This window comes from Macrobrachium nipponense, chromosome 2 (genome assembly GCF_015104395.2).
Source record: "Macrobrachium nipponense isolate FS-2020 chromosome 2, ASM1510439v2, whole genome shotgun sequence".
In the NCBI taxonomy this organism is placed as follows: Eukaryota; Metazoa; Arthropoda; class Malacostraca; order Decapoda; family Palaemonidae; genus Macrobrachium; species Macrobrachium nipponense.
Window position 1 is genome coordinate 119,480,822 of NC_087201.1, and position 27,160 is coordinate 119,507,981.

The following is a 27,160-nucleotide window of genomic DNA, read 5'->3' on the forward strand; positions in this document are numbered from 1 at the left end:
AGCATGTACTCATTTCAAATAATTATTAATTAATCATTAACTATAATAAACAAACAAACAAACAAAAAAAACCTTACAATCATTTGTTTACATTCAGCTCTTACGAGTACCGAACAATTGCCAAGCAATAACTTTTCCTAGGACACAGTAAACCATAAATTTTCCATTAGTGTCTCTCTTCAACTAATGAAACTACCAAACAGTATAATAACCATTCATTTCTATTCTTTATTCTATCTTTACCTAATGTTTTTTTTTATTAAATGTATTGCATGAATAAGTTTTTCAATTTACAGCATCCTTTTACCAATAGAATACATAAAGCACAAGGGGTAGATGCTGACCAATAGGAGAGCAGGATCTTATGGGGTGACTAGCATCAGGAACCAATGGGAGAGCAGTGGTCCGGGTGAATCTCGGGACTTTACAGCAACAACCTTTCATAACTTGAGCAATTTTCGTATGTAGAGCCGTAAAATTTTTCGTATTTGCTTTCGTATCTCGAGTTTTTCGTAAGTTGAGCCTTTCGTATGTCGAGGTACCACTGTACTATATGTAAAATTTTACTTTATCATACAAATGTAATATTTAATTAAGTAACTTAGCTAATACAGTGGTCCCCCGTATTTGCGGGGGATGTGTACCAGAACCCCCAACGAATAGTTAGAACCCACGAATAGTTGGAACCCCTATAAAAATGCTTAAAACCTCCTATTTTGTTAGCTAAAACTCAAGAAAAACCAACTAAAAATTTTTATACCTGGTTTTTTTAAAAGCTTTATCACAAAAAGTGCATTTTATGATGAAATTGATAAAAAAACAGGAATTTGTGGATATTTCTTACAGAAAAATACTGCGAATAAGCAAATTTTCTGCAAATAATGGGGGAAATGCTCCAGAGAGAAATCTGTGTGCGAGTCCTCAAATCCGGAGAATGTGAATAGTACCGGGGGTCCACTGTAAATCCATACATAGCTGATTCCACATGGACAGGAGGTGGGATACAGACTGTTCTACACCAAATCATTATATGTAAAGAAATAAACTTGTGAATAGAAAAATGACTGCATTGTGCCAATGCTTGTAGTTTCCTTATGTTGTAAGAGAGCTACTGCAGGAAGATACTTCCTCTGGCTAGCGCTCATCTTATATGGTCGAGGCAGGGCAGTTTCACCCTAGGTTGTCTGCTACCTTAGTGGGAGTTTTGAAGTGAAGACTAAAAAATAAAAAGAAAACAAGAACACCACCATAATTCCAACCTTCAACCATAAAAATAAACCTGGTGGGTATCCTAGTACCAAGTATCCCAGACTCCCAATACCTCAAAACCTTGATTCAAGGGAAAAAAAAAAAAAAAAAAAAAAAAAAAAAAAAAAAAAAAAAAAAAAAAAAACGGAAGGGATGCTTCCTAGTTCCTTTCTCCAACATCATGCAAGCCACTGATATGGTACCAAAAGTACTGCACTGACTATACAGTCTCTATTTCCTTAAAATAGTGATGGAAACACTGACTTGAATCTCCAATATGTTGTTTAAAGAATATCTGCCAGGGAGAGGTTCTTCTTAAATGCTAAGGATGTGGAAATCACCCTGATTTCATGTGCCTTCACTTTGAGGATAGGGAGACACTATTCCCCTACCTCAGAATGTGATTCTGTAGTAATTATCTCCCTTAAAAAGAATGAAAGTGCATTCTTTGTAAGAGGGCAAGAGGGGTCTTTTAAAAGCGTCCATAAATTACTATAAGTTCCTTGTCTTTTCCGTCCTCTTAGGGTAGAACTTTAGGGCTCTTACTGGTGGCAAACTCTTTCCTTTGCCTCTGACCCTAATAATTCAGAACAACCTTTAGTAATCACAAAAGAGCAAGGCCATGGTCTATTGGGATTCTCGTTTTTGGCGAGAAAAATTTAAGAGAAAAGTGAACAACTTTGACATCTCCACTGAAGAACCCAATTTATAGTTTGTAGCTCACTTATTCTTTCAGCTGTAGCTAATGGTACTAGAAAAAGGGCCTTCTTTGTCACAATCCTGAAGGAGGCCTCTTTGATCGGTTCAAAATGAGGACCCAAGAGTCATTTTATTATAACATCCAGATTCCAGGCCACTGGTTCTGTCCTTTGTTTACTTGTGTCAAATGATTTAACCAAATCTGAAATGTCCTGATTTGTAGATAAATCCATTCCTCTGAAAAATGAAATTTTCATTATTAAAATGAAGTTTTATTGTATACTTACCGAACAATTATAGAGCCGTGATTTCCACGAGCGGCAGGATACTAAATTCAAATTTAGCGCGTCGGCGTCGCCAACACTGGTGGTGATGACGTCATCTCCCTCACTCGCGGGAGAACCAGGTACAACTGCCCAGGTGAATCCAATTCTTTCTGCCCGTCCGTCCACCTAAGGGGAGGAGGGTGGGTATAATCATAATTGTTCGGTAAGTATACAATAAAACTTCATTTTAATAATGAAAATTTCATTTTTATTGTAGTGTCTTACCGAACAATTATAGAGCTGATTACATTTATGGGGCAAGGTGGGATTCAGTGGACCACTAGTATTTTTAAATGGTTACATTTTATGCAATACCAGTAAACACTCAAGGTGTCTGTTGTACCTTACCTTGTAAGAGAGCTACAGCAGACTGTTACTGCCTCTGGTCGGTGCTCTTCTTACTATTGTAGAGGAATTGGAATTTGACCAAAGTTAGCCTCTACAGGAGTGGAATCCTTCCGTAGTTCAAGCGAGTCAAGGCTGACTGACGGAGGATAGTAACAACAAAGATTGCCCTTGCCCTGGGCTAAGACCAGAAATTCAATCATACAAAACATTTGTCACCAACACCAGATTTAAAAACATATATACCCAAACCATTGTAAAATCTGACCTAACAGACTGGTGAGTATCCCAGGTACTCAGTACCCCCAGCTTCCCTTGAACTCGACAACCTATTCAAGGTGAAAAGTTAGCATAGAGGTGACGACCCCTGTGCCGTTTCTCCCAACACCATGCCAGAAACCGCCACCGGACCTAACGTTTTACAATTAACTCGAAAACCGTTTCTATCTCTTTGAGATAATGACTCGCAAAAAACCGAATTCGATCTCCAGAACGTGCTCTGAAGAATCGAAGCTAAAGATAAATTCTTTCTGAATGCTAAAGAAGTTGCCACTGCTCTAACCTCGTGAGCTTTAACTCTCAGAACGGAAAGATTGTCGTTCTCGAACTGCGAGTGAGCTTCCCTGATAAGCTCTCTAATAAAGAAACGATATAGCATTCTTAGAAAGAGGACGAGAGGGATTTTGAACCGAGGTCCAGAGCTTAGAAGATTGTCCTCTAATACCCTTAGTGGCAAACAGATACTGCTTAATAGCCTTGACTGGACATAAGAGCCTTTCTTCCTCCTCATGTCCAACCAAATCAGATAAGTTCCTTACCACAAAACTCCTCGGCCAAGGATTAGAAGGATTCTCATTTTTGGCTAGAAAGGTCAAAGATACCGAAAATACAGCATTGCCTTGAGAGAAACCGACTCTTTTGTCTATAGCGTGCAATTCGCTGACACGCTTAGCAGAAGCTAGTGCAATAAGAAAGAGTGCCTTCTTAGTCAAGTTCCTGAGTGAAGCCGACTTCAAAGGCTCAAACGGTGGCCCCATGAGGAACTTAAGCACCACATCTAAGTTCCAAGCCACTGTATCTTGCGGGAGCTTAGTGGTTTCGAAAGACCTAATGAGGTCCGACAGATCTGAATTGGAGGAAATATCCAAACCTCGATGTCGAAAAACCGAAGAGAGCATGGCTCTATATCCTCTGATCGTCGAAGAGCCAGTTTCTTAGAGTTCCTAAGAAATAGAAGAAAATCTGCTATTTCTGTTAAAGAGGTCGCAGAAGTAGAGACTTTAGCACTTCTACACCACTCTCTGAAGATTCTCCACTTCCCTTGATAGAGTTTGTTAGAAGACTCTCTCCTACAACTGAGCGATAGCTTCTGCAGCTCTTTTTGAAAATCCTTTCGCTCTGACAAGATTCCGGACAGTCTGAACCCTGTCAGAGCTAGAGCGGACAAGTTTTGGTGGAACCTCTTGAAGTGAGGTTGTTTGAGAAGCCACTTCTCTGGAGGAAGAAGTCTGGGGAAGTCTACTAACAACTGGAGAAGGTCCGGGAACCACTCTTTCCTGGGCCAAAAGGGAGCGATTAACGTTAGCGTTACATTGCTGTGCGACATGAACTTGTTCAGCACCTCTCTTATTAGACCGAACGGAGGGAATGCATAAGCTTCCAGACCCGACCAATCCAACAGCATTGCGTCCACCGACCAAGCTAGAGGATCTGGGACTGGAGAACAAAAGAGAGGAAGACGGTTGTTCCTTGATGTCGCGAACAGGCTATTGACGGTCGTCCCCAAAGGCGCCAAAGTTTCTGACAAATCTTGTTGTCCAAAGTCCACTCCAGAGTAACACTTGCTGTTGACGACTTAACTCGTCCGCCAGGACGTTCATCTTTCCCGGAACAAATCTCGGGACTAGCTGATAACCTTCCGGCTTCTTACGTTTGACGCCACAAGGAGGAGATCCTTGGCTACTTCGTACAGAGAGAAAGACTGAGTCCCCCCTGTTTCCGCACGTACGAGAGAGCCGTGGAGTTGTCGGAATGCACTGCCACTACTCGACCTTCTACTAAGCTCCGAAACTGTCTGAGCCCCAAGAAAATTGCTAACAGTTCCTTTCCTTTACATTTATGTGGAACTTCTTCTCCTTCTCCGACCAAGCTCCTGAAGTCCGTTGATTTCCCAGTAGGGCTCCCCAACCTGTGTCCGATGCGTCGGAAAAGAACTGTAGGTTCGGGAGGATGGGTCGTAAATCTAACCCTTCTTCCAACCTTGCTCGAGAGAGCCACCACCTTAGGTCCTCTTTTATTTGATCTGTGACAGGAAAGGTAATCGAGTCTAGTTGTGTCTTCCTGCACCAAGAGGCTCTCAGGAAATACTGCAGAGGTCTCATGTGCAGTCTTCCCAACGTCACAAATTTCTCCACTGACGTCAATTTGCCCAGGAGCCTCATCCACTGATTGGCAGAACTTACCTCTTTGTCCAAGAACTCCTGAACTGTCTCCAGACAGCCTTGAACCCTCTTCGGGGACAGAAAAGCCCGAAAAACTTGAGCATTCAGAATCATCCCCAAATAAAGGATGCTCTGAGATGGAACCAACTGGGACTTCTGTTTGTTGACCAAGAATTCCTAACTTTCTGGCAAGATCCAGAGTTTGTTTTCCAAGGTCCTTCATGCACAGACTCTCTGATTCCGACCGGAGAAGCCAATCGTCCAGATAGAGGGAGATTCTTACTCCTAATATGTGTAGCCAGCTTCCTATCGGGGATAGAACCCTGGTGAAAACTTGAGGAGCGGTCGCTAGTCCGAAGCAAAGCGCCCGAAACTGAAACACCTTGCCTTCGAACATGAACCTCAGGTACTTCCGAGATTCGCGATGTATCGGAATGTGAAAATAAGCGTCTTGCATGTCCAGAGAGACCATCCAATCCCCCTGTCTGATGGACTCCAGAACCGACCGAGTGGTCTCCATATGAAATTTTGTTTTCTGGACATGCAAGTTCAGGGCGCTCACATCCAAAACCGGCCTCCAGAACCTGATGACTTGGGAACTACAAAAAGGCGATTGTAAAAGCCTGGAGGAAAATCCCCTTCTATCTGTTCTATCGCTTCTTTGAGAACAAGCGCTTCCACTTCTGCGGCTAGCGCCAGAAATTTGTCTGAGCCCGGAGAGTATGCCTGGAATGGAATTGGCACAGGTGAGAGCGAGGGAGGTGAAACGAGAGAATACGATAGCCGAACTTGAGTACTTGCACTACCCAGGCTTCTGCTCCTCTGTTTTCCCATTCCTCCCAAAACAGAGCCAGCCTGGCTCCCACTGGTGCATGAAGAACCGAGCTTTCATTTGGAAGGTTTGTTAACCTTGGCCGAGGCCTTAGACTGAGGTCGCAAATTCGACTTCGGCCGAAAGAAGCGCTTGGGTTTTCTCCCTCGAAAAGGCGCTTGGGCCAGAGGAGAAACCGAAGGAACAGTCTCCACAGGAGCTTTAGGTCTCTTAGTAGACTGTGCCAGTAAATCCGAAGTAGATTTCTTATCTAGCGCAGACGAAATTGACAACACTACATCGTCTGGAAAGAGGTTATCTTTCACAAAAGGAGCAAACAAAGAGAGCAGACTTCTGTTGGGACGTAACCCTTTTAGAAGCAAAGGAGCACCAAAGTTGCCTTTTCTTAAGGGTACCAAAGGCGATGAGCGAAGCTAACTCATCACATCCATCCCAAATGGATTTGTCCGCACAGGACAGAACACCAATCCAATCCTCCGCTAACTCCTGAGAAAGAGAAGGACAGTCTTCGATCTTGGCCGCTAAAGCGCCAATAGTCCAATCAAGGAAGCTAAAGACTTCCAAAAGTTTAAATTGATTCTTTACAACGTGGTCCAACTCAGGCGCTGTAAAGAAAACTTTCGCTGCGGCGAAAGCAGATCTTCTAGAGGAGTCGATTAAACTGGAGAAGTCTCCCTGGGAGGAGGCAGAAACTCCCAGAGAAGGAGCTTCCCCAGTTACATAAAACCTATACCTCTTACGAAGCAAACTTAGAGGGAGGGTAAGCAAAAAGAGCCTTCCCTAAGTCTCTTTTCATAGACATCCATTTCTCCGTCTCTTTCAACGAATGTCTAACCGCTTTAGATAGAACAAGTTTTGGGAGGAGAGGGTCTGAAGTTTTCCTCCTCATCAAAAAAGTCGAAGTTGGGGAGCGCGGAGCCGCTTTCTCAAAATAATCTGGATAAGATACCAGAAGAAATCTAAGGAGACGTGAATAACACGAGAGGTGATGTGAATCCTCCTCCTCTACTTCTTCTTCATTCTCCGATACCGCCGAAGAAGTAGACGGAACTACAAGCGATCTGAAGGTTTCGAACCACCCTTGGACTCATTCATCCAGTTGGTTAACATCTCTAAAACGCTTGCGCAAAGGCGCCAGAGACGAATCAAAAACAGTTAACGTAGGCTTGGAAGAGCCTAAATGTTCAGCAGGAGGCGGAAAAACTACTTGCGCCTCGCTCGGAGCCGCCGAAATTCGAGGCGAAACAGGCGCATCAGGCGTAACAGACGAAAAGCGCCTAAAGAAACACCCTTAGAACTGCTAGCTACAGCGCTAAAACCACAATCTCTACTAGTAGATGGAGCCGAAAAAGGCACAGATTGAGGCGACGAACGAGCCGCTAACGGCCGAGGCGCAACCCTACTCTCAGGCTCCTTATACCGCTTGACTGGAGGAGGCGAAGAATCGGCGCCTGAACGCCTCTTTAAGGGACGCGAAACGGGCGAATCTCGCCAAGAGCGCCGTGCGACCGGAGACGAATCGCTTGAATCATTTGAAAAGCGTCTGACCGCAACACCTTTCCAACGCTTAAACGAGCCCTGTTGAGGCGCAACAGGCTCAACAAGAGAGGCGCCTGTCTGTGGGCAAATCCCGATCGACTCCCTTGGACTTCCGGTATGTCTTCTCCCCGGTGCGGGGGAGCTGGACAGTGACCTTTGTCTAGGAGACGTGTCAGGACAGACAGACGCACCCTCAACTACACTCTTACCTGAAGCCGCTTTCTCCAAAAACGTCTTAACTGAATTACCAAGTTGCAACCGTATTCTCTAGTACCGAAAATTTCTGATCTAACCTCGATTCCAGACTGGCAATGGTGTCGGAAGAAACTACACGGGAAGCCGGAGAAGTGGGATTAGTAGGAGGAATAGGAGGTGTAGTTAAAGGAGACATAACAATTTGAGGAGAAACAGAAGGAACAGATGCATCGCAAGACGAAGCAGAGCTAAGTCTACTTTCCCTAAGCGCTGCTTTTCTAATTCTGTCTTTAGCTAATTTCTCCGAGTATGAACTAAAAAACTTCCATTGAGAATCAGTCCAATCACTACACTCGTTACATGTTCGATCTGCTGAACAAACCTGTCCCCTACACTTAACACATTTAGTGTGAGAATCATACTCTAGCTTGGATAATCTAGTTTTACATCCTGAGATGCAAAACCTAACTCCCGACGGACTAGAATCCGACATGGCAACGCCTAAATCAAAAGCAAAATAACAACAACGCCAAAAAAGAGTACTTCACCAATTCCGAAGATCAAATCCACAAGAAAAAAGCGAAGCAAAGTCATCCAACCGCACCGACCACCGATGTTCACCGGACGCCGGCAGGAAAAGAATTGAATTCACCTGGGCAGTTGTACCTGGTTCTCCCGCGAGTGGAGGGAGATGACGTCATCACCACCAGTGTTGGCGACGCAGACGCGCTAAATTTGAATTTAGTATCCTGCCGCTCGTGGAAATCACGGCTCTATAATTGTTCGGTAAGACACTACAATAAAACACTATTTCTCTGTGTCAAAAAACAGTTGAGCATGGTTCTTTAGCCCTTTACAGTTGAAGAAGACAAGCCTCTAGATTTTCTGAGTGACAGAAGAAAGTCTGCAATCTCTGCTACAGTTGTCTTAGAAGACAAGATCCTTTTCTGACTACATCATGTGCAGAAAATCGCCCACTGATTCTGGTACACACTCTAAAATTGCTCTTGCAGACATTGTTGAATAATGATATTTTTATGATAAAATAATGTTTTACATTTATACTTACCAAGTAATTACATTGATTACAGTTTCAGTCACGCCAACTTAAAATTTGGCAATCAAGGTAGCACTAGTTACATTGTTGGTGTAGGTATCGCCCAGCCCCTTACGGGGTAAGAAAGGAACAGCTTCAGCAAGTAGTCTGTTTCCACCCATTCCCATATGTGGGGAGGAGGGAGGGCTCTGGTTTGTAATTACTTGCTAAGTATATATAAAAATGACATTTTTATGATAAAATAAAGTTTTAATTATACTTACCCGGTAATTATATAGCTAAGAGTTTCACTCACCGGCGGTTAAAATTGTGAAATGCGCGGGTCGCGCTATTTATTGGCTTTGGTTAAGTAACAGTGTTCTGCCCATTTTTGGGGCAAGAGAAAGGAACAACACGACAAAAAGCTCAAGTTAGTTTATGCTCATCAACAGGAATCCATGCTAGGGGATGGAGGGTGGGCTCCAATTAAATAATTACTGGGGAAGTATAATTAAAACTTTATTTTATCATAAAAATGTCAATTTCAATTATACAACTTCCCCAGTAATTATATAGATGATTCCCACATTGCAGGAAGGATGGAAGCATGGATAATTCTACCTCAGATTCATAAAAATACATAGACCAAGAATAGAAAAAAAACTTTGCCTGCATTAATTAAAATGTTTGTTGATTCCTTACCTGATAAGACAGTTGTAGCAGGAAAATACTGCCTCTGGTTGCCACTCATCTTATCGTAACAGCGTGGCGATAAAGCCATGTAGTGCCTATTACATAGTGGGACCTTTGTAGTGAAGGACAATTCTCATAGCTTAACAAAGGATAAAAAATAATTGCCCCTGCCAAGGGCTCAGTACCAACATATCGCCAGAAAAGATTGTTACCTATAAATAAAAAAATAAAATACCCACCACCATCCTATCAAAAGACTGAAGGGTACTCCAGGTATTTCTTACCTTCAGGCTTCCCATAAGACAAAAACCTCACACCTTATGTCAAGGAGAAAAGTATTTTAGGAAGAGTTGCTTCTTACACTTCCTTTCCCAACACCACACCAGCCGCCAGAAACAGACCCAGGGTACTGCAGTCTTCATACACTGTTTCAATGTCACAGAGATAATGCAAACACCAATAATTAATAATAGAAGCAGGAGATGAATTTTTTTTAAAAGCCAAAGAAGTGACTACTGCCCTAATTTCGTGAGCTTTAGCCTTGCAGACTGGGAAAATGTCCTCCTTAATTAAGGAAAGTGCTTCTTGGATGATGGCTCATAAGAAGAATGCTAGAGCATTCTTAGATAACAGTCTGTAGGGTTTTTTACAGAACACCAAAGACTGCCAAAATCTCCAAGAATTTCTTTAGTTCTTTAGGACCTCACTGGGAACAGAGTTCTTTCCTCATCGTCATTACCCAAGACTTCTGTCAAATTAGGGATTGAAAAAGAGGAAGACTCATTCTTGGCTAAAAACCCCAGGGAATATGAACAAATAGCATTCCCTTTCAAAAAACATTTTCTTATCAAATGCATGAATCTCACTAATCCTTTCAGCAATTGCTCAGGACACTAGGAAGAGAATTTTCCTTGTTAAGTCCCTCAGATCAAGTTCCTGCATAGGCTCAAAACGAGACCCAGACAACCACTATAACGCAATATCCAGATTCCAAGGCACCATAGGAGAATCTTTACAATAAAAAGTATCAAACGATCTAATGAGATCAGAGATGTCTAGGTTGGAAGACAAGTCCAAGCTGTGCCACTGCTAGCAGCAGCGCAGCCTGGCCTGGCAAGAACATGCATAATTCTCACGACACATCCCAGACATCTTCGAAGCCAAAACTTCACGCGAAGAGGGCTGTATAGGGAATTTCCTCTTAGTTTCTTCAGATGTCCTATCTCGGAGGACAGCAACATCAACCCTGGCACCTGATGAAAGCCAATCCTGGCTTTAGCAAGTGGGTATTGACTGTGGATGTACGACACACCCTCGGGGGTCGTACATTCGGAGAAACTTGTGAACGAGTCTCCTGGTTCCATGAGCAGCACCCTTGGTACCAGAGATAGGAGAACAAACCTTGGTTTGAAATCCTGAGGCTCCCGAGACACTAGACTCTGGGCGGCCCCCCCCCCCAGTTGCATAGTCCCACCCCTTGAAAGAAGGGTAAAGCAAACGAGCGAGCCAACTGCTTCCTCCCCTGGGGGAAAGATGCAGACCCTTAGAAGTCTCATGGCGAGACTTCTTAGGGGATGGAGAAGCTACCTTCGTCTTCTTAGGCCAAGAAGCCTTCAAAGAGGGAGGTGAGGAGGCGTGAAATGACGATGAGATCGACGACACCTTTGAGACTTCCTCTTACGCGACTTCTTCTCACCCTTCTACAGGACTACTTCTAAAGGATTTATTAAGCACAGTCCATCTCAGCAAGTAACTAACTTTCTAACAAAGGATTAAGCACAGTCATCATCAGAAGTAGTAGTTCAACAACAGCGGGCAGTTTTGCGTAGACGCTGTCCAATGATGAAACTCCAGAATAACAGGAGCATATCAATAGGATTTTTTCAGCATGGGAACCGTACACACACTCGAGGAGCAATGTCACAGCATCCAACCATCCATTACTGTTAATACATTATCACTAACTGTTAGCCTGCAGAAAAAAGAAAATGTGATTAAGAAGAAGGATACTCCTTTCACATCAAAGGGCACTGCCCTCCAAAACAAGAGGAGACCCCTCAAACAGCAACACCACATGCAACCCCCCTCTTCTTCATCCAATAAGCTAATGAAAAAGGCGAAGGAGAAGGGGGATTATTAGGAAAGGAAAAAAAAAAAGAAAACCTTCAAAGTTTCATTCAGTAATTCTCTAAAGCGTAAGCATAAATGTCAAATAAATATACTATCATACACTTACATTAAAGGGTGAAAATAAGTGATAAGGGTGTAGATCCACATTACTGTCGACCCTTACCACACAAAGGGGAAAAGTGGATAGCAAGGCTATCACAAAAAGTGGGTTTGTATATCAATTATCAATGTCAATTAATTATTATCAAACACAGTACATTTAATACATATATATAAAAGAAAGTCCACCAGGAAACTAGTGATTAACAACTAATAACCAAGAGCTCACAAACATACGTCTTCACTCAAAGACGGCCGCAAGTAAACTGGAGTGTTAACGTCCAGGGAGGTGGGTCTCCCCGCCTACCGGGCAGTAGTTACTGCCTAACCACCATCATGTTCAAGATTTTAATGGCCGTATTCCACCTGCTACGCCCGCTACATCGTATTGTAAAGGACCTCAGGTTTGAATATCATGTAGGAACAAGTACATTTTCATAAGATTGCCAAATGAGATCTATTTTTTTAGAAACACCCTTGAATGAAACAAAAAAAGAAACAAAATGTGTAACATTTGTGGCTTAATCCTAGTGGCAAACTAATAAAGTAAGTTAGTACTGTATAAAAGGCACTCATGTACTTACTTCTCAATCCAATACCAAAATTGTTTATACCAGGCTGGCCAACAGCCCAGAGTAAGGAGAGACATGTTGGAGTCTGATTCTGAATTGATTGACGTAATTCACAATATGACTGCAAATGAACAATACCCACATGTGGACGGTGCATTGATAGTATCTGTAAATGAAAGACTCTAACATTATAACTCAGCAGTTCTAATACATTACTCTATTAAAATAATAACAATATCTCCCCCTGTGTGCATCACATCTTATCTTCATTTACCCTTCAACTCTGCTTAGTTGGTCTCTCCCACCTGAAACATGCTGAAAGGCATTTCTTTCTTTTTGCTATGAATAATTTAAGACAAAAAAAGAACTGAAAATATCTCTCCCTTTCAGTTATAAACAACGATTATAAAATTGAATGTATAAAAAAACAATTTTTTACTAAATACCAAGACTAGTCCAGTAAATAAACTAGTAAGAATACAATTCAGAAGCTAGCAGCATTTCCAATAATACATGTAGAAAATTGTAAACTTTTTGTTTATGATTGTATGTCATTTTCATTATACTGTAGATACTTGCTGGAGATGTAGATTTACATTCATCCTAAAGTGGCATACAGCATGATGAAATACATACACTACAAAAACCTCAATATTACACAGACACATCAAAAAGTTTATGGTGTTTTGGGTAAGCATACTGTAATGCCCTAGTTATTCCACATGCGCACACACTCTAAAATAAATATCTATAATACAGTGTTACATCTTCATCACCAGAAAATGGTACTTTCCCTAAAGGAAAGATGGATATGACAACCTACTGCTTCTATCTAGTCTTGGCCTCAGAAAAATAAGAAAAGGATTGAAGACTGTAAGCCAGGTACCTGAATATGATTAAAGGTTATCACTAGTTTCCTCAAATCCTAGAGTTAGCAAACAACAACAAATAATCAGCAATCCTAGGACCATTAAGTTTTTCAAGGTTTTATATAAAAAACTGGTTCATGTACCTAAAATCAATGGCATAGCTGGCATTCCATCAGTGGAGGGGCTAAGAAAATTACAGAATAGGTACACAAAACTAATGTACCAATTCTGTAGTTAGTAAAATATGTTATTCTTGATTGTATGTATCTATGCAAATGAAAGCAAATAATAGTATTAGTAATTAGCAAACCTGTATTTAAAAATGATACAGTCAACCCCCCATATTCGTGTTCTTGAGAATCATAGACACACCTATTTGCAGATTTTTCTTGGGGCCATATCTATACTATATTATTCGCAGGAAATTTGCCTATTCACGGGTTTTCCCGATGATAAATATTCACTAATTAGTGTATTCTGATGTTATTTTCATGACTAAATACCAAATTTGTAACTAATTTGTATTTTTCCATAACTAACAAACTGAGGGCCTTAACATTAGGATTTACTAGCGCCAAGCTGGCAAACCGGTAAGAATTAAAATTACACTTGTGAGAGTCAGGGACTAATGGCATGCGCCATTTACCAGGTCACGGGGCATGTATACCCAGAATGCCACGGCTACCTGGTTGACCCATCAGTTATATTTCTACAACCCAGGTTTAGACTGCCTTAGAAGGGGTGGTTCGAGGTGGGCCTTTAACTGTTGAAGACCTTCAGGTTTTGGTTAGTTCAGAAAAAAATACAAATTAGTTTACAAATTTGGTATTTTGTTTTTCATACACGAAACAAACCTTCGGTCTTAACATTAGGATAGCCTTACTATTGGAGGGAGGTAAGTCTCTACAACTGACTGGGAGTTTGCCACCTTATCCATTTCCGAATATATAGGGAAATTCTAAGATAATGGACAATGAACCTAGGACCAAAGATATAAGCGGATCTATTGGTTTCCTCCCACTGGGTGTAGATACCATTCTACTGTTTACTCTTGTCCCTTGCGACTGGATCCACCTTCACCCTCTTTTTCCTTATTATCCAGAGGGGTGTGTTGCTACTGAAAAGTATATCATCAGCTAAGATAGCTTCACAGTATGGCTGACCATCTCACCTGCATCTAGTCCGTTCAGCACAATGACGGTACTCCTCCTTCATATTGCCCGTAGTTAAAGGAGTAGGAAGAAAGTAGTAAAGAAAAAAGACCAGTCATCCCATTCATTCTACTTTCATACCTTCATCTTAGACTAGACGCAAACTGACCCGCCAGGGGCACTGGATGAACTATATCACTTGTTGGGGGCCGCCACCACTGAGCCAAGGAAAAAGGTGTCCAAGGATTCTATGGGCAACATCTTTCAAATAAAATGAGGTGAAAGTTGTTTGGCGCTTCCACACGCCAGCTTTCAGAATTTTATCCACAGACATGTTCTTCTTAAATGCCAGGGAAGCACTCACACCCCTGATGTCATGAGCTCTAGCTCCCACCTGGCTATCTGACCCTCTGTCTTCTGCAGTATAAGCATCTCTGATCGTCTCCCTTAGCCAAAATGATATTGTATTCTTGGACACTTCCTTCTTGTTCCGTCCTGTACTTACGAACAACCTCTGGCACCCCGGCCTGAGGTGCCTTGTTCTCTTTAAGTACTCCCTTAGTGCCCTGACGGGGCACAGGAGCATCTCAGCCTTTGTCGTTGTCTACAAAGTCTGCCAAGGAAGGTATGGTAAAGGAGTCGAATCTGCCGTCTACTATTGTTGGATTTTGGGTCTTTGCCACGAATTCTGGGACAAACTCACACACCATTGATCTCCAACCTCTCGAGTGCTTTATGAGATATGAGAGGCCATGCAGCTCCCCCACCATTTTGGTTGAAGCCACGGCCAATAAGAAGACTGTCTTCAGGGTCAGGCTCCTATCCGTGGACTGCCTTAGTGGTTCGTAGGGGGGGTTTTGCGTGCAGACTACTCAGTACCTTGGTCAGATCCCAATCTGGGGCTTTTAGCTCCTTTGGTGGGCATGACTGTTCAAAGCTCCTCATCAGCATGGCCAACTCCCATGAAGACGATATGTCCACTCCTTTCATTCGTAAGACTGAGGCTAGAGTAGCCCTGTACCCCTTCACTGCAGATACAGACATATGTTTTTCTGTTCTGAGATATATCAGAAAGTCTGCTAATTGCTGAATAGTGGTACCGAGTGGAGACACGTTCCCTCTACGACACCAATCACAGTATGCTGACCACTTTCCTTGGTATACTGTCGCAGATGATTTTCTGATATTACCTGCCATCTGAGTTGCTGCTTTCTGCGAAAACCCTCGCTCTCGGAGGAGATACTTGACAGTCTCCACCCGTGAAGCGATAGGGACTTCACCGACTGGTGGTACCTCTCCACGTGAGGCTGACACAGAAGGTTGCTCCATGGAGGTAACTCTCTTGGCACATCTACTAGGAGTTCCAGTAGGTCTGGAAACCACTCTGCTTTCGGCCATAACGAGGCTACCAGGGTCATCTTGAGGTTCTGAGACCGCATTACCCTGTTCAGAACCTGACGGATTAGACAAAATGGAGGAAATGCGTACACGTCCAGATTGTCCCAGGGGTGTTGTAGCGAATCTTCTGCTACTGCCTCTGCGTCCGGGACTACTGAACAATACACTTCCAACTTTTTGTTGTACCTGGTTGCGAATAGGTCTATGATCGGTCCTTCCCACAACATGAGCATCCTGTCCACTACCTGTTGGTGTAGGGACCACTCCGTTCCCAGAATCTGATCCCTGCGGCTCAACTTGTCGGCCACTATGTTTCTTTTTCCCGGAATATACCTGGCCTTGATGTCTACCAGGTTCTCTATAGCCCACTGGTGAAGTTAATTTTCAAATATTAATATATTGATTAATACTGTATTAGTAAGTTTGATAAGATTAAATGATATCAAATAATAAAAAGAATAGAGAGGTATCTTTTTTGTATGATAAATAAATGATTTACTAATTTTCAAATATTAATATTAATGTAAACAGCAATATCAATACATTAAAGAAAATACTTTAGTGAATCAGTAAGATTTTAGTTTATAAATGAAAGAATTACACAATAAAGGAACATCCATTCTACCCAGCATCTTTCTTTTTACATGCAGGTAGTACTGAGCTGAAGTCCAGATCTGTCAAATATGTCAAGTATACTACTGAGACAGGAGAGGGAGAGGGGGAAATGTGGAGTGTTGCTAAAAAACTAACTTGAAATGAAATTTTTTTTCCTCTCTCTCTCTCTCAAGGATCTCTCTCTCTCCTCTCTCTCTCTCTCGCTCTCTCTCTCTCTCTCTCTCTCTCTCTCTCTCTCTCTTTCTTATTGCAATGAGAGAATTTTTATGGTACGCGTATTTATATGTTTATTAACATTTCAAATAATAATAATAATAATAACAATAATAATAATAATAATAATAATAATAATAATAATAATAATTACAAAATTCACGTGATATTTTAAAGAAATACAATATTTCCATTTCCCTCTTTTAAATCAGAATAACTCTCTCTCTCTCTTCTCTCTCTCTCTTCTCTCCTTCTCTCTCTCTCTCTCTCTCTCCTCTCTCTCACAAGGTAAGTTTGTCACAGTGGTAACTCTCTCCCTCTGTTTTGGCTGGAAGTCTTAAAAGTGTATGCATATATCTTTAAGGGTATTACTACATTTTATGATAAAAAATGATATTGTTATGATACAATAAAGTTTTATACATACTTACCTGGCAGATATATACATAGCTATTGATTCCGTCGCGCCGACAGAATTTTGAATTTCGCGCACACGCCACAGGTAGGTCAGGTGATCCACCGCGCCGCCGCTGGGTGGCAGGAATAGGAACCATTCCCGTTTTCCATCAGATTTTTTCTACACATCTGTCTCCTGAGGGGAGGCTGGGTGGGTTAATTTAATGTATATATCTGCCAGGTAAGTATGTATATAATAATTAAAAAAACTTTTATTGTATCATAACAATATCATTTTTATACATTCAACTTACCTGTCAGATATATACATAGCTGATTCACACCATTGGAGGAGGGTAAAGACAGCTAATAACTGATTTAACAGAAATCACAACAATCGTTGTAGGTAATAATAAAATAAAACCTTGGTTCCTACCTGTTTAGACTGAAGACTTCATGGTTAACGCCCAGGAGTCTGCTTACTCTCAAGAGCCTCAGCGAGATATTGATCTATTGCTAAGAGTTCTTGTAGATCTGCCAAAGGGGTCTTATCCACTTACTTGGCCGATCCTATAATGGCTATGTCAAAGGGTTTCAATCCACTTATATGACAAGAACCTTTTTTCTAAGGAGCACAATCCCGATCCTGATCACCTTAACCTAACCAAATGTTGTTTCTAAGATTGCAAGAAGTCATCCCCGGACTCCTGCAAACAACCAAAAAACCTCAATCACATTATTTTTACACCTAATTCTTTATGAAAAATAAATAAAAATAAAAAAAAAAACAGAAATAATTTCAATTTGTAATACCTCGCTTGTAAGACCTATTCACATTCTCATACTGTCAAAAGCACCAAAGGCCGCCTGTGCGACACCAAGCACTCCTGTCAGCAGAAAATTCTGATACTGTCTTAAAAGGAGAGGTCCATGTACGAATTTAAACAATGTCTTTAATACTATTCCGTTTAAAAGGCACATTTCTAGTTCCTTACTAGCAAGGGCTACGGCTGCCTGTGCGACACCAAGCACTTTTACCAGTAGTAACACAAAAACCCGCCTCAAATAGTGGAGATCTACGTAATCAAAGACACCGTTTTTATCCAAGCCTATCCTGTAGGATAAACTCACAGTTCCTTACCTAAACAAGGCCATGGCCGCCTGTGCAACAACTAGCCGTCAGGTAAGAAAGTTAGAGCCCATCCCACCGGTATGGTATGGAAATATTAGACTTTTAATAAAAGTTTAAGGATCGGTATGTGTCCTCAGTCCCAGCACTGTATCCGCAGACACAAAAGGACCTAGAGAGAAGCACTTGTCATATGTTGAGGTACCACTGTATATAAAATCTTATTTTATCATAAAAATTTTATTTTCATATCAGTAACTTACCAAGTAATTACATAACTGATTCCCACACTAACAGGAGGTGGGATGCACGGACATATTCTACGTTAAAGCATTGAGTCATGTGATAAATTAGTAATAGAAAAGCTGGTAGCATTGAAAACAATGTTTGGTGTTCCTTGTTAGTCAAGAGAGCCTGCAGTAAAAACTGGCTCTGGTTGGTGTTCTACTCAACCTGTAGTGGCCAGGCAGTAAAGCAAAGGGTTGCATAGACTTAACGGGGAGCTTTGTAGCGGAGGAATGCTCCAATCACTACCAAAGCATCAGAGAAAGTTATGAAGCCATGGGTCTATCAAATGGCTAGCCAAACTTTTGAGGTGCCCTTGCCCTGGGCACAGTACCATAATAAAAACAACCAGATTGTGTTGTCACCTACATTCTGTTTTTTTTCATCTGTCCATCCACCTGTGGTGTTTTTGTATGGTAACACTGCGTTAGATAGTTACATTCAGCTTACATTCAACGATTATAATAATATCCTATTTCGAATATTAACAGTGTAATTCGCATACAGTAAATTATTAAAACACTTTTCAGTTGCAAATGTACACCCAGATATCCTTTTATTTACCTAAAACTTACACATAGCATAACTATCTAAAGCCTGGGACGCAGTGTTACCATACAAAAACACCACAGGCGGATGGACACAAAAAAAAAAACAGAGTATAGTCACCTCTCAATTAATGTGAGGGTTACATTCCTCGAGAGCTTGCGTTAATAAAAACGCGTTATTTAAACATATTTTTCCCATAAGAAATAACAGTAATAAGGGGGGTTACGTTCATGGACTTCAGGAACTCCGTACTTTTTTGCTAAGTATGTACAACCAAATTGGATAACAGCATCATCCATTTGCTTGTATTTCAACCATCGTACGATAGTAAACAATTACCGTAGCTACGTTATAAACGACGCTATGTAGAATAGGACTGATATATTTTTATGTAAGCTTGTATTACGATGAAAGCAAGTGAAAATAGAGAATGGAATCACATCTTTTTTTTTTCCTTTTATGCAATAATCATGCTCCCAATGCAACCTATTAAGGAAAAAATTATTTAGTTCACAACGAGACTTATTCAAGTCATATTTGTGTAACGAAAAGTATCTAGATATTTGTTTATGCTACCTAGAAGCAAGAAAATTTGCACAGAATTGATGCCTATGTTATTTTATAATAAATACAATAATATGAGAATACATACAATATTATTGGATAAAGTAATGTATAACTTTTTAAAAGTTTCGTGGTAAAGATGCATATCTGTTACGTTTGTAATTATACGTAGCCATCAGCAGCCAAACATCGCTCAATTATGCCGATGTTGGAACGAAGCCGATTCTTATTTTGTGTCCACTTATTAATTTTTTTTTTTTTTTTTTTTTTGTACTGAATTATCACAGTCAGAATGTACTGAGCCTCCAGAACTGGCTTATATTAATTACTGTACCGTACATGTTGTATAGAGTATACTGTAGGCTAGGCTGCTGTATTCGTATGTATGTAACATACCATAGTATATGCTAGGCTAGGAGAATACCTGTACTATGTGGGTCAGACGAAAATGAAAAACAGAGCAAAATCTTTTGCACTATTAATAAATAAAGTGTTTTGCTTTATTAATAAATACAATACACAAAGTCTTTCACTTTACTGATAAATAAATAAATACATACAGTGAACTGCGCTATGTCTTTGTTTATGTCGCCTGCCGTCGTCTGCAGAATTGATGTGTGTGTGATTTGAAAACACCCCTTCGGCGCCAATTCGCATTACATCGAAATTTTTGCGTTTTTTAAGTATTTTTTTATATTTTCTAGCTCATGTTGAATCGAAAACGCACTAATTAAACATGCATTAATTGAGAGGTGACTGTACACTGATTTAAAACCACAACCCATCCACTAGGAGTGACAGGAGCTCCGGGAATATTGTACCCTCCCGGGTCCCGAAACTTCAACACATCACTACAGGTGAAGGTCTGGCCAATAGGATAGAATCATATACTTCCTTCCACGATATCATGCTAGTAACTAAAAATCACAAAGTACTGCCAAAATTTTTAACATTTTTAAAACTCTCAAAATCATGAGAAACAAAGAACGATTATACTACCAGAAAGATAATGAGGTAGAGAATGTTCTAACTTCTTTAGCTTTTGTGAAAAGAAGGCAAGTGCTTCTCCTAAATCCGAGCATGTCTCAAAAGATAACTTCCATTAGGGTAAAGGGCAAAATGTTCCAATCAGAAGACACGAGTTCTTGCCATAACACATTGGGTTATACTGGTCTGGGATTCAGGTTTTCTAGGAAATACCAGACCATCCAGCCATGCAGAGAGCTCTCTATTCATCTTCAGCACGAGAGAGCGCTTTAGGCTCCCAGAGAATGAGCTGGCGCCAAGCTGTATAGTCCTTGTCCAGAGTTCCAGTCAGAAGAAGAAACTAGCTCTTGCTAAAACAACATAGTGCTCAGAGCAATAGCTGGCATCATAGCAAAAGCTGGTGCCAGGAATGTTGTTGGCACCAGGAAAGCAGGGTGCCAGTCCAGCTATGAGCTTGGATGAAGTCTGGTACCCCAGGAAGTAAAACTCTCATGGGAGAAAGAAAAGTATCCAGATCTTGGGCCAGTCCCTGACCTTGACTAAAATCCCAAGGAAGAAGAGTAAATTGTCTTCTTTTTCTGTGCCTGGTATGGCAAGAACTCTGAAGAAAAACAAGATAGGGATGCCAACAAACTAGGTCTCTTTGCTTACACGAGTTATGCATAGTTTGATACCTCATAATGGTGTACATACAGTAGCTCACCAAGATAACAGATTTAAGCATCCGAGCTAACCCCGCTATAAAAGAAACTACTATATTTTGTTGTACATGTGTGTCCATGAATGCATTTTTTGCTCTAAAGTCCAGGTATATTTATACCCTGTATCCTTGAACTACTGTAAAATGCTTATAACTGTTTATATTAACAGTTCACTGCTTAATATAATAGTTCTAACAAAAATATGCGATAAATTACCCCAAATCGTTCCTAAAGCTCAAGAGTCATCTTTTAGCAACTTGCGATAAAGCTTATATGTACTATGTATCTAAATAAACAAACAGTACCGGTAAAGTAGTACTGGTAAAGTAAGATATAGCTTTATTGTTAACTTAAATTATAAATTGCAGGACAGTAAAAGCTTTAGCATAATTTTGAGTTAAAAGCAATGTAAATAAATAAAGAAACCATAACAAATAAATTTTACATATCTGTAAAATAAAAACGGAAAATATTTGCAAAAAATAACAAATAAAAATTACTGTATATACTCATGATTTTTTCATGTACCTTACCTTACAGACCTTACATCTTGTTCGGGTTGCCCCAGGTCCCTCAGTATGAGGCACCTCTAATGTCTACCAGAGAGTTGCTAGTACATCTTCCAGTATATTTTGCATCTTCCAATCTTGGGTGGTCTGGGATGCAGTTTAGATATTTGTTGAGCTTATTCTTAAACACATCTACGCTCACTCCTGTTATATTCCTCAGGTGAGCTGGCAACGCATTGAATAGACGCTGCATTATCGATGCTGGTGCGTATTGGATTAATGTCCTGTGTGCTTTTCTTATTTTTCCTGGTATAGTTTTGGGCACTAATAATCTATGTCTGCTTGCTCTTTCTGATATTTTTAGCTCCATGATGTTTTTAGCTATTCCTTCTATCTGTTTCCATGCCTGAATTATCATGTAGCGTTCTCTTCTCCTTTCTAGACTATATAATTTTAAGGATTGTAGTCTTTCCCAGTAGTCAAGGTCCTTAACTTCTTCTATTCTAGCTGTAAAGGACCTTTGTACACTCTCACTCTCTCTTTGTGCAATATCCTTTTGATAGTGAGGGTACCATATCATATTGCAATATTCAAGTGGACTACGAACATATGTTTTATAAAGCATAATCATGTGTTCAGCTTTTCTTGTTTTGAAGTGCCGTAACAACATTCCCATTTTTGCTTTACATTTTGCCAATAGAATTGCTATTTGATCGTTGCATTCTCATTATTAGGTCCCCTATATGAATATAGCTTTCCTTCTCTGTCTCCATAGTTTATTGATTCAAATTTATCAGAGATAAATACCATCTTATTTACCTCTTCCCAATCATATACTTTGTTAAGGTCTCTTTGTAGCGCATTCCTATCTTCATCACAAGTAATTTTTCTACTTGTTCTTGTGTTATCGGCAAAACTACTCACTACCGAGTCCTTAACATTACTGTCTATGTCTGCAATCATAATAACAAACAGTAATGTAGCTAACACCGTACCTTGTGGCACACCGGAAATTACCTTAGCTTCATCTGATTTCTCATCGTTTGCAATAACTATCTGTTTTCTGTTGTGTAAAAATTCTTTTAACCATCTTCCTACTTTATCCACTATATTATGTTTTCTAATTTTCTTCGCTAATATGTTATGGTCTACCTTGTCAAAAGCTTTTGCAAAGTCTAGATAAACCACATCTGTTTCATTTCCGCTTTTCATATTTTTGTATATGTTTTCATAGTGGACTAACAGTTGGGTTTGTGTACTTTTTCCGGGTACGAAACCATGTTGTCCTATATTAACCCTTAAACGCCGAAGCGGTAAATAAAAAAATGACTTCCGTATGCCGGAGGGGTTTGAGAGTGAGCGCGTAAGCGGAAAAAATATTTTTTTCAAAAAATCACAGCGTGCTTAGTTTTCAAGATTAAGAGTTCATTTTTGGCTCCTTTTTTTGTCATTGCTTGCAAGTTTTAGTATGCAAACCATCAGAAATGAAAAAAATTATCATTATCATATATAAATAATGCGATATATGATAGCGCAAAAAAAACGAAATTTCATATAGAATTGTATTCAATCGCGCTGTGCGCCAAACGGTTAGAGGTACAAGTTACTTTTTTTTTTCGTTGTAATTTGCACTAAATTGCGATCATTTTGATATATAACACATTGTAAAACATAAAAGCAAACACAGAGAAAAATATTATCACAAAAATGATGCATGAATTCGTACGCGCGGATGTAAAAAAAAATAATTTTTTTAAAAAATTCACCATAAATCGAAATATTGTTATAGAGACTTGCAATTTGTTTCAAAATGAAGGAAAATGATTGAATATTATTCGATACTGTAAGAGTTTTTTTTTTAGGCTTTACAAATGCAGTTTTTTCAAACCATTTTCAAAACGAGGTTAAAACGTTGACCGGAAAATGTCGAATTTTTGTTTTTTTAAAATTTTTTTTTTTTATATGCAAATATAAAAAAAAAAATGAGAAAATGCTACAACCTTCCAATAATTTTTGTTATATTGTGCATGTTTTTGCGCACATTTTTCATATATAAAAACTCTAAAAAAAAAAAGCGTAATATGAAAAGGGTTAAATATTAGGAGAATGTGACCTACGCGTTTCCGAGATTTTCGGCGAAGAATCGGCGCGCGGACGGAATAAAAATATATTTTTTTCAAATATTCACCATAAATCGAGATATTGTTCTAGAGACTTGCAATATGTTTTAAATTGAAGATAAATGATTGAATATTACTAGACTGTAAGATTTTTATGTTACAAATGCGTTTTTTGACCATTTCGGTTGAGTCAAAAGTTGGACCGATCGTAGTTTTTTTCGGTACTTATCGTACTGTATATGCAAATATTTCAAAAAAAAAAAAAAATGATAAATGCTAACAAAACTAAAACCTTCCAATATTTTTTGTTATATTGTGCATGTTTTTGCACACATTTCATATATAAACCTCTAAAAAAAAGCGTAATATGAAGAGGCACAAATATTAGGAGAATGTGACCTACGCATTTCCGAGATTTTCGGCCAAGAATCGGCACGCGGGAAACGGAACGGAAAACGGAATAAAAATATTTTTTTCAAATATTCACCATAAATCGAGATATTGTTCTAGAGACTTGCAATATGTTTTAAATTGAAGATAAATGATTGAATATTACTAGACTGTAAGATCTTATAACAAATGCGTTTTTTTTTACCTTTTCGGTTGAGTCAAAGTTGACCGATCGTAGTTTTTTTCGTACTTATCGTACTTTATATGCAAATATTTCAAAAATGAGAAATGCTACAACCTTCCAATATTTTTTGTTATATTGTGCATGTTTTTGCGCACATTTCCATATACCTTTAAACCTTTTCAAAAAAAGTGTTAATATGAAAAGGCTCAAATATTAGGAGAATGTGACCTACGCGTTTCGGAGATTTTCGGTTTTCCGAGAATCGGCGGCGCGAAGGGAACAAAAAAAAAATTTTTTTTTCAAAAATTCACCATAAATCGAGATATTGTTCTAGAGACTTGCAATTTGTTTTGTTTTAAAATGAAGAAATGATTGAATATTTCTTAGACTGTAAGATTTTTATGTTATAAATGCGTTTTTGACCGTTTTCAGTTGAGTCAAGTTGACCGATCGTAGTTTTTTTTTTTTTTTTTTTTTTCGTACTTATCGTACTTTATATGCAAATATTTCAAAAATGAGAAATGCTACAACCTTCCAAATTTTTTGTTTTTATATTGTGCATGTTTTTGCGCAACATTTCCATATATAAAACTATAAAATAAGCGTAATATGAAAAGGCCACAAATATTAGGAGAATGTGACCTACGCGTTTCGGAGATTTTCGGTCCGAGGAATCGGCGCGCGGAGGGAATAAAAATATTTTTTTTCAAATATTCACCATAAATCGAGATATTGTTCTAGAGACTTGCAATTTGTTTTAAAGTGAAGGTAAATGATTGAATATTACTAGACTGTAAGTAATTTGCTTACCCCCCCAAAAAAAATATTAAATATATATATAGATATATATATATATATATATATATATATATATATATATATATATATATATATATATATTAATTTTTTTTTATACGTTAAAATATATATATTACATTCTTCGATTTCTGGTACCAATACATAAATAAAAGGAATGCAGGTGACACTTCTCTTTTCGCATACAATGAAATGTATTATTATTATTTTATCATGCACACCATTCAGATATATAAAAATTGTAATAAATATAAAACTAAATATAAAATAAATGCAGAATACTCACTCGTAATCCTGACTCTTCGTTCTATTCTTGTTTTCTCTCTCCTCCATTGAAGAGTCTTGCATTTTTTTCCACTCGACATGACGGAGGTACAGGTGGAGGAGGGAGACGCGCGCCCTACTGCTGATGGACCCGGCGGCCCCGTGCGCCCTCCGCTGTCGGTTTAGGGGGCGCGCTCCAATACATGACCTTAGTGTGGTACTTTCGGTCACACTCCCCTATCCTGCAAAGAGCAACTTTGCAGAGACGACAGAAGAACCGGTGTGTCTCCTTCTGCCATTCATATGGCACACCCGGCACCGTTTTCTGCCTTCGCCCTTCTAAGGCCTCCAGTATGTGTTCCACCCCTGGCTGCAGCCGACACGCAGGGTCCACTACCGACGAGAAGCGGTGATGGCGGGGCCGGCAGCAAGATGGGGCGTCGTCAGCAGGGGCGGTGGCAGCAGGGGCGTCGTCAGTAGGGGCGTCGTCAGCAGGGGCGTCGTCAGCAGCGGCGGGAACAGGTCGAGCGAAGTTGGCCTCCTATCTGCCCTTTCCTCTAGGGGGCAGATCTGCCAGCTCGGGGCAGGGGGTCAGTTATGGAAGGCCACTCATCGGGATCGAAGTTGATGAGGGCATTCCCGGCTACCTCTAGGAACTGTATGTGGGTCAACCTCGGAAGATTGTCACCGCGGTACCCACAGTACAGTATGTAGGCATTTTGGAGGGCCAACTGAAGTATGTATTTGAGGAGCTTCTGTGTCCACCTTCTGGTTCTCCTGGCGAAGGGATAGTACTGGATGAGCTGATCAAAGAGATCAACTCCTCCCCATGTGCCTGTTGTAGTGCCCAATGACAGTAGGGCCGCTCGGTACGAAACTCCTCAAACACAACTCGGCCCTGTCGACGTGTCTTCTTCCGCTGTACGATCTCTTCTTGGATGGGTTCATGACTCGTCGTAATCATGGGGACGAGTCGGACACCCTTCCTACAGATGACGAAGACAGCGCCCTTCCGCCGCTACTCTGTCTCTCCTCTTGCCAGGTGTTGCGGATGACTAGCGAACCTCTTGAGGACATTCGGGGCCCCACGCACCATAATAATTATAATAATTATCCATAAACAGGTGATATCCCTGGTTACGGAAACGTCCCACAAGGTTGAATACACAGTGTCAAGCAGCGTGGAGAAGACCCCGGTATACACTGAAAAGTCCACAACGTATCCAGTGTTGGCCTCGGTAATGAGAAAGAATTTCACACCATATTTCTTTGGCTTCTTGGGGTTATACACTTTTATACTAAGACGTCCTTTGTAAGGCATCATCCCCTCATCCAACACTGTACGCACTAAAATGAGGCAATCACTGTTATTCCGGGGTATGGCCCTTCGGTTGAAGGCGTTGAAGTACCTGTCCAACGCCAGGAAATTATCACGGGACATAACGCCAGGCACATTCGGCATACATAAAAAATAATTTCTCCTCCAATATTGCCTGACGTCGACAGCAGGTGTCATACCAAAATGAATGTGGAGCCCCAAAAAATGCGCCATGTCAATGAGGTTGCAACCCCGCCAGTAATACGACAAGGTCGTCCTCAGCTCATACCGGCAGTACCGAGCGTAGTCCACCGTCTCGTGTACCAGGTATTCCTGCAATTCCCGCGTCAGGAAAAGCTGGATGAACCCCAAAACAGTCAGGGGTACTGGTACGGTCATCCCAGGGGTTGCCGTGAAGGGGTGCATGTTAGGAGGGGTGGGGTCCTCCGTCCACCCCTCGTCACTCTCCGACGACCGACCTTCACCTTGGCTGGCGCGACGAGCCGACCTTCTACGTGCCCGTGCACGCGCACGGGTGCGGGCACGA

General features: G+C 40.4%; 1 protein-coding gene and 1 pseudogene across 1 annotated transcript in view; one reads left to right on the forward strand and one right to left on the reverse strand.

Moving 5' to 3' along the window:
* The window catches only part of LOC135221288 (transmembrane protein 214-like), a 324,587-nt pseudogene that overhangs the window by 229,148 nt on the left and 68,279 nt on the right, over positions 1–27,160 (forward strand).
* LOC135221583 (transmembrane protein 214-B-like) overlaps positions 1–27,160 on the reverse strand; it is a 125,121-nt gene that overhangs the window by 72,458 nt on the left and 25,503 nt on the right. Inside the window, exon 3 of the mRNA XM_064259272.1 lies at positions 12,168–12,321. Within this exon, the coding sequence (XP_064115342.1) occupies positions 12,168–12,321 (154 nt within the window). The remainder of the gene's footprint in view (positions 1–12,167; positions 12,322–27,160) is intronic.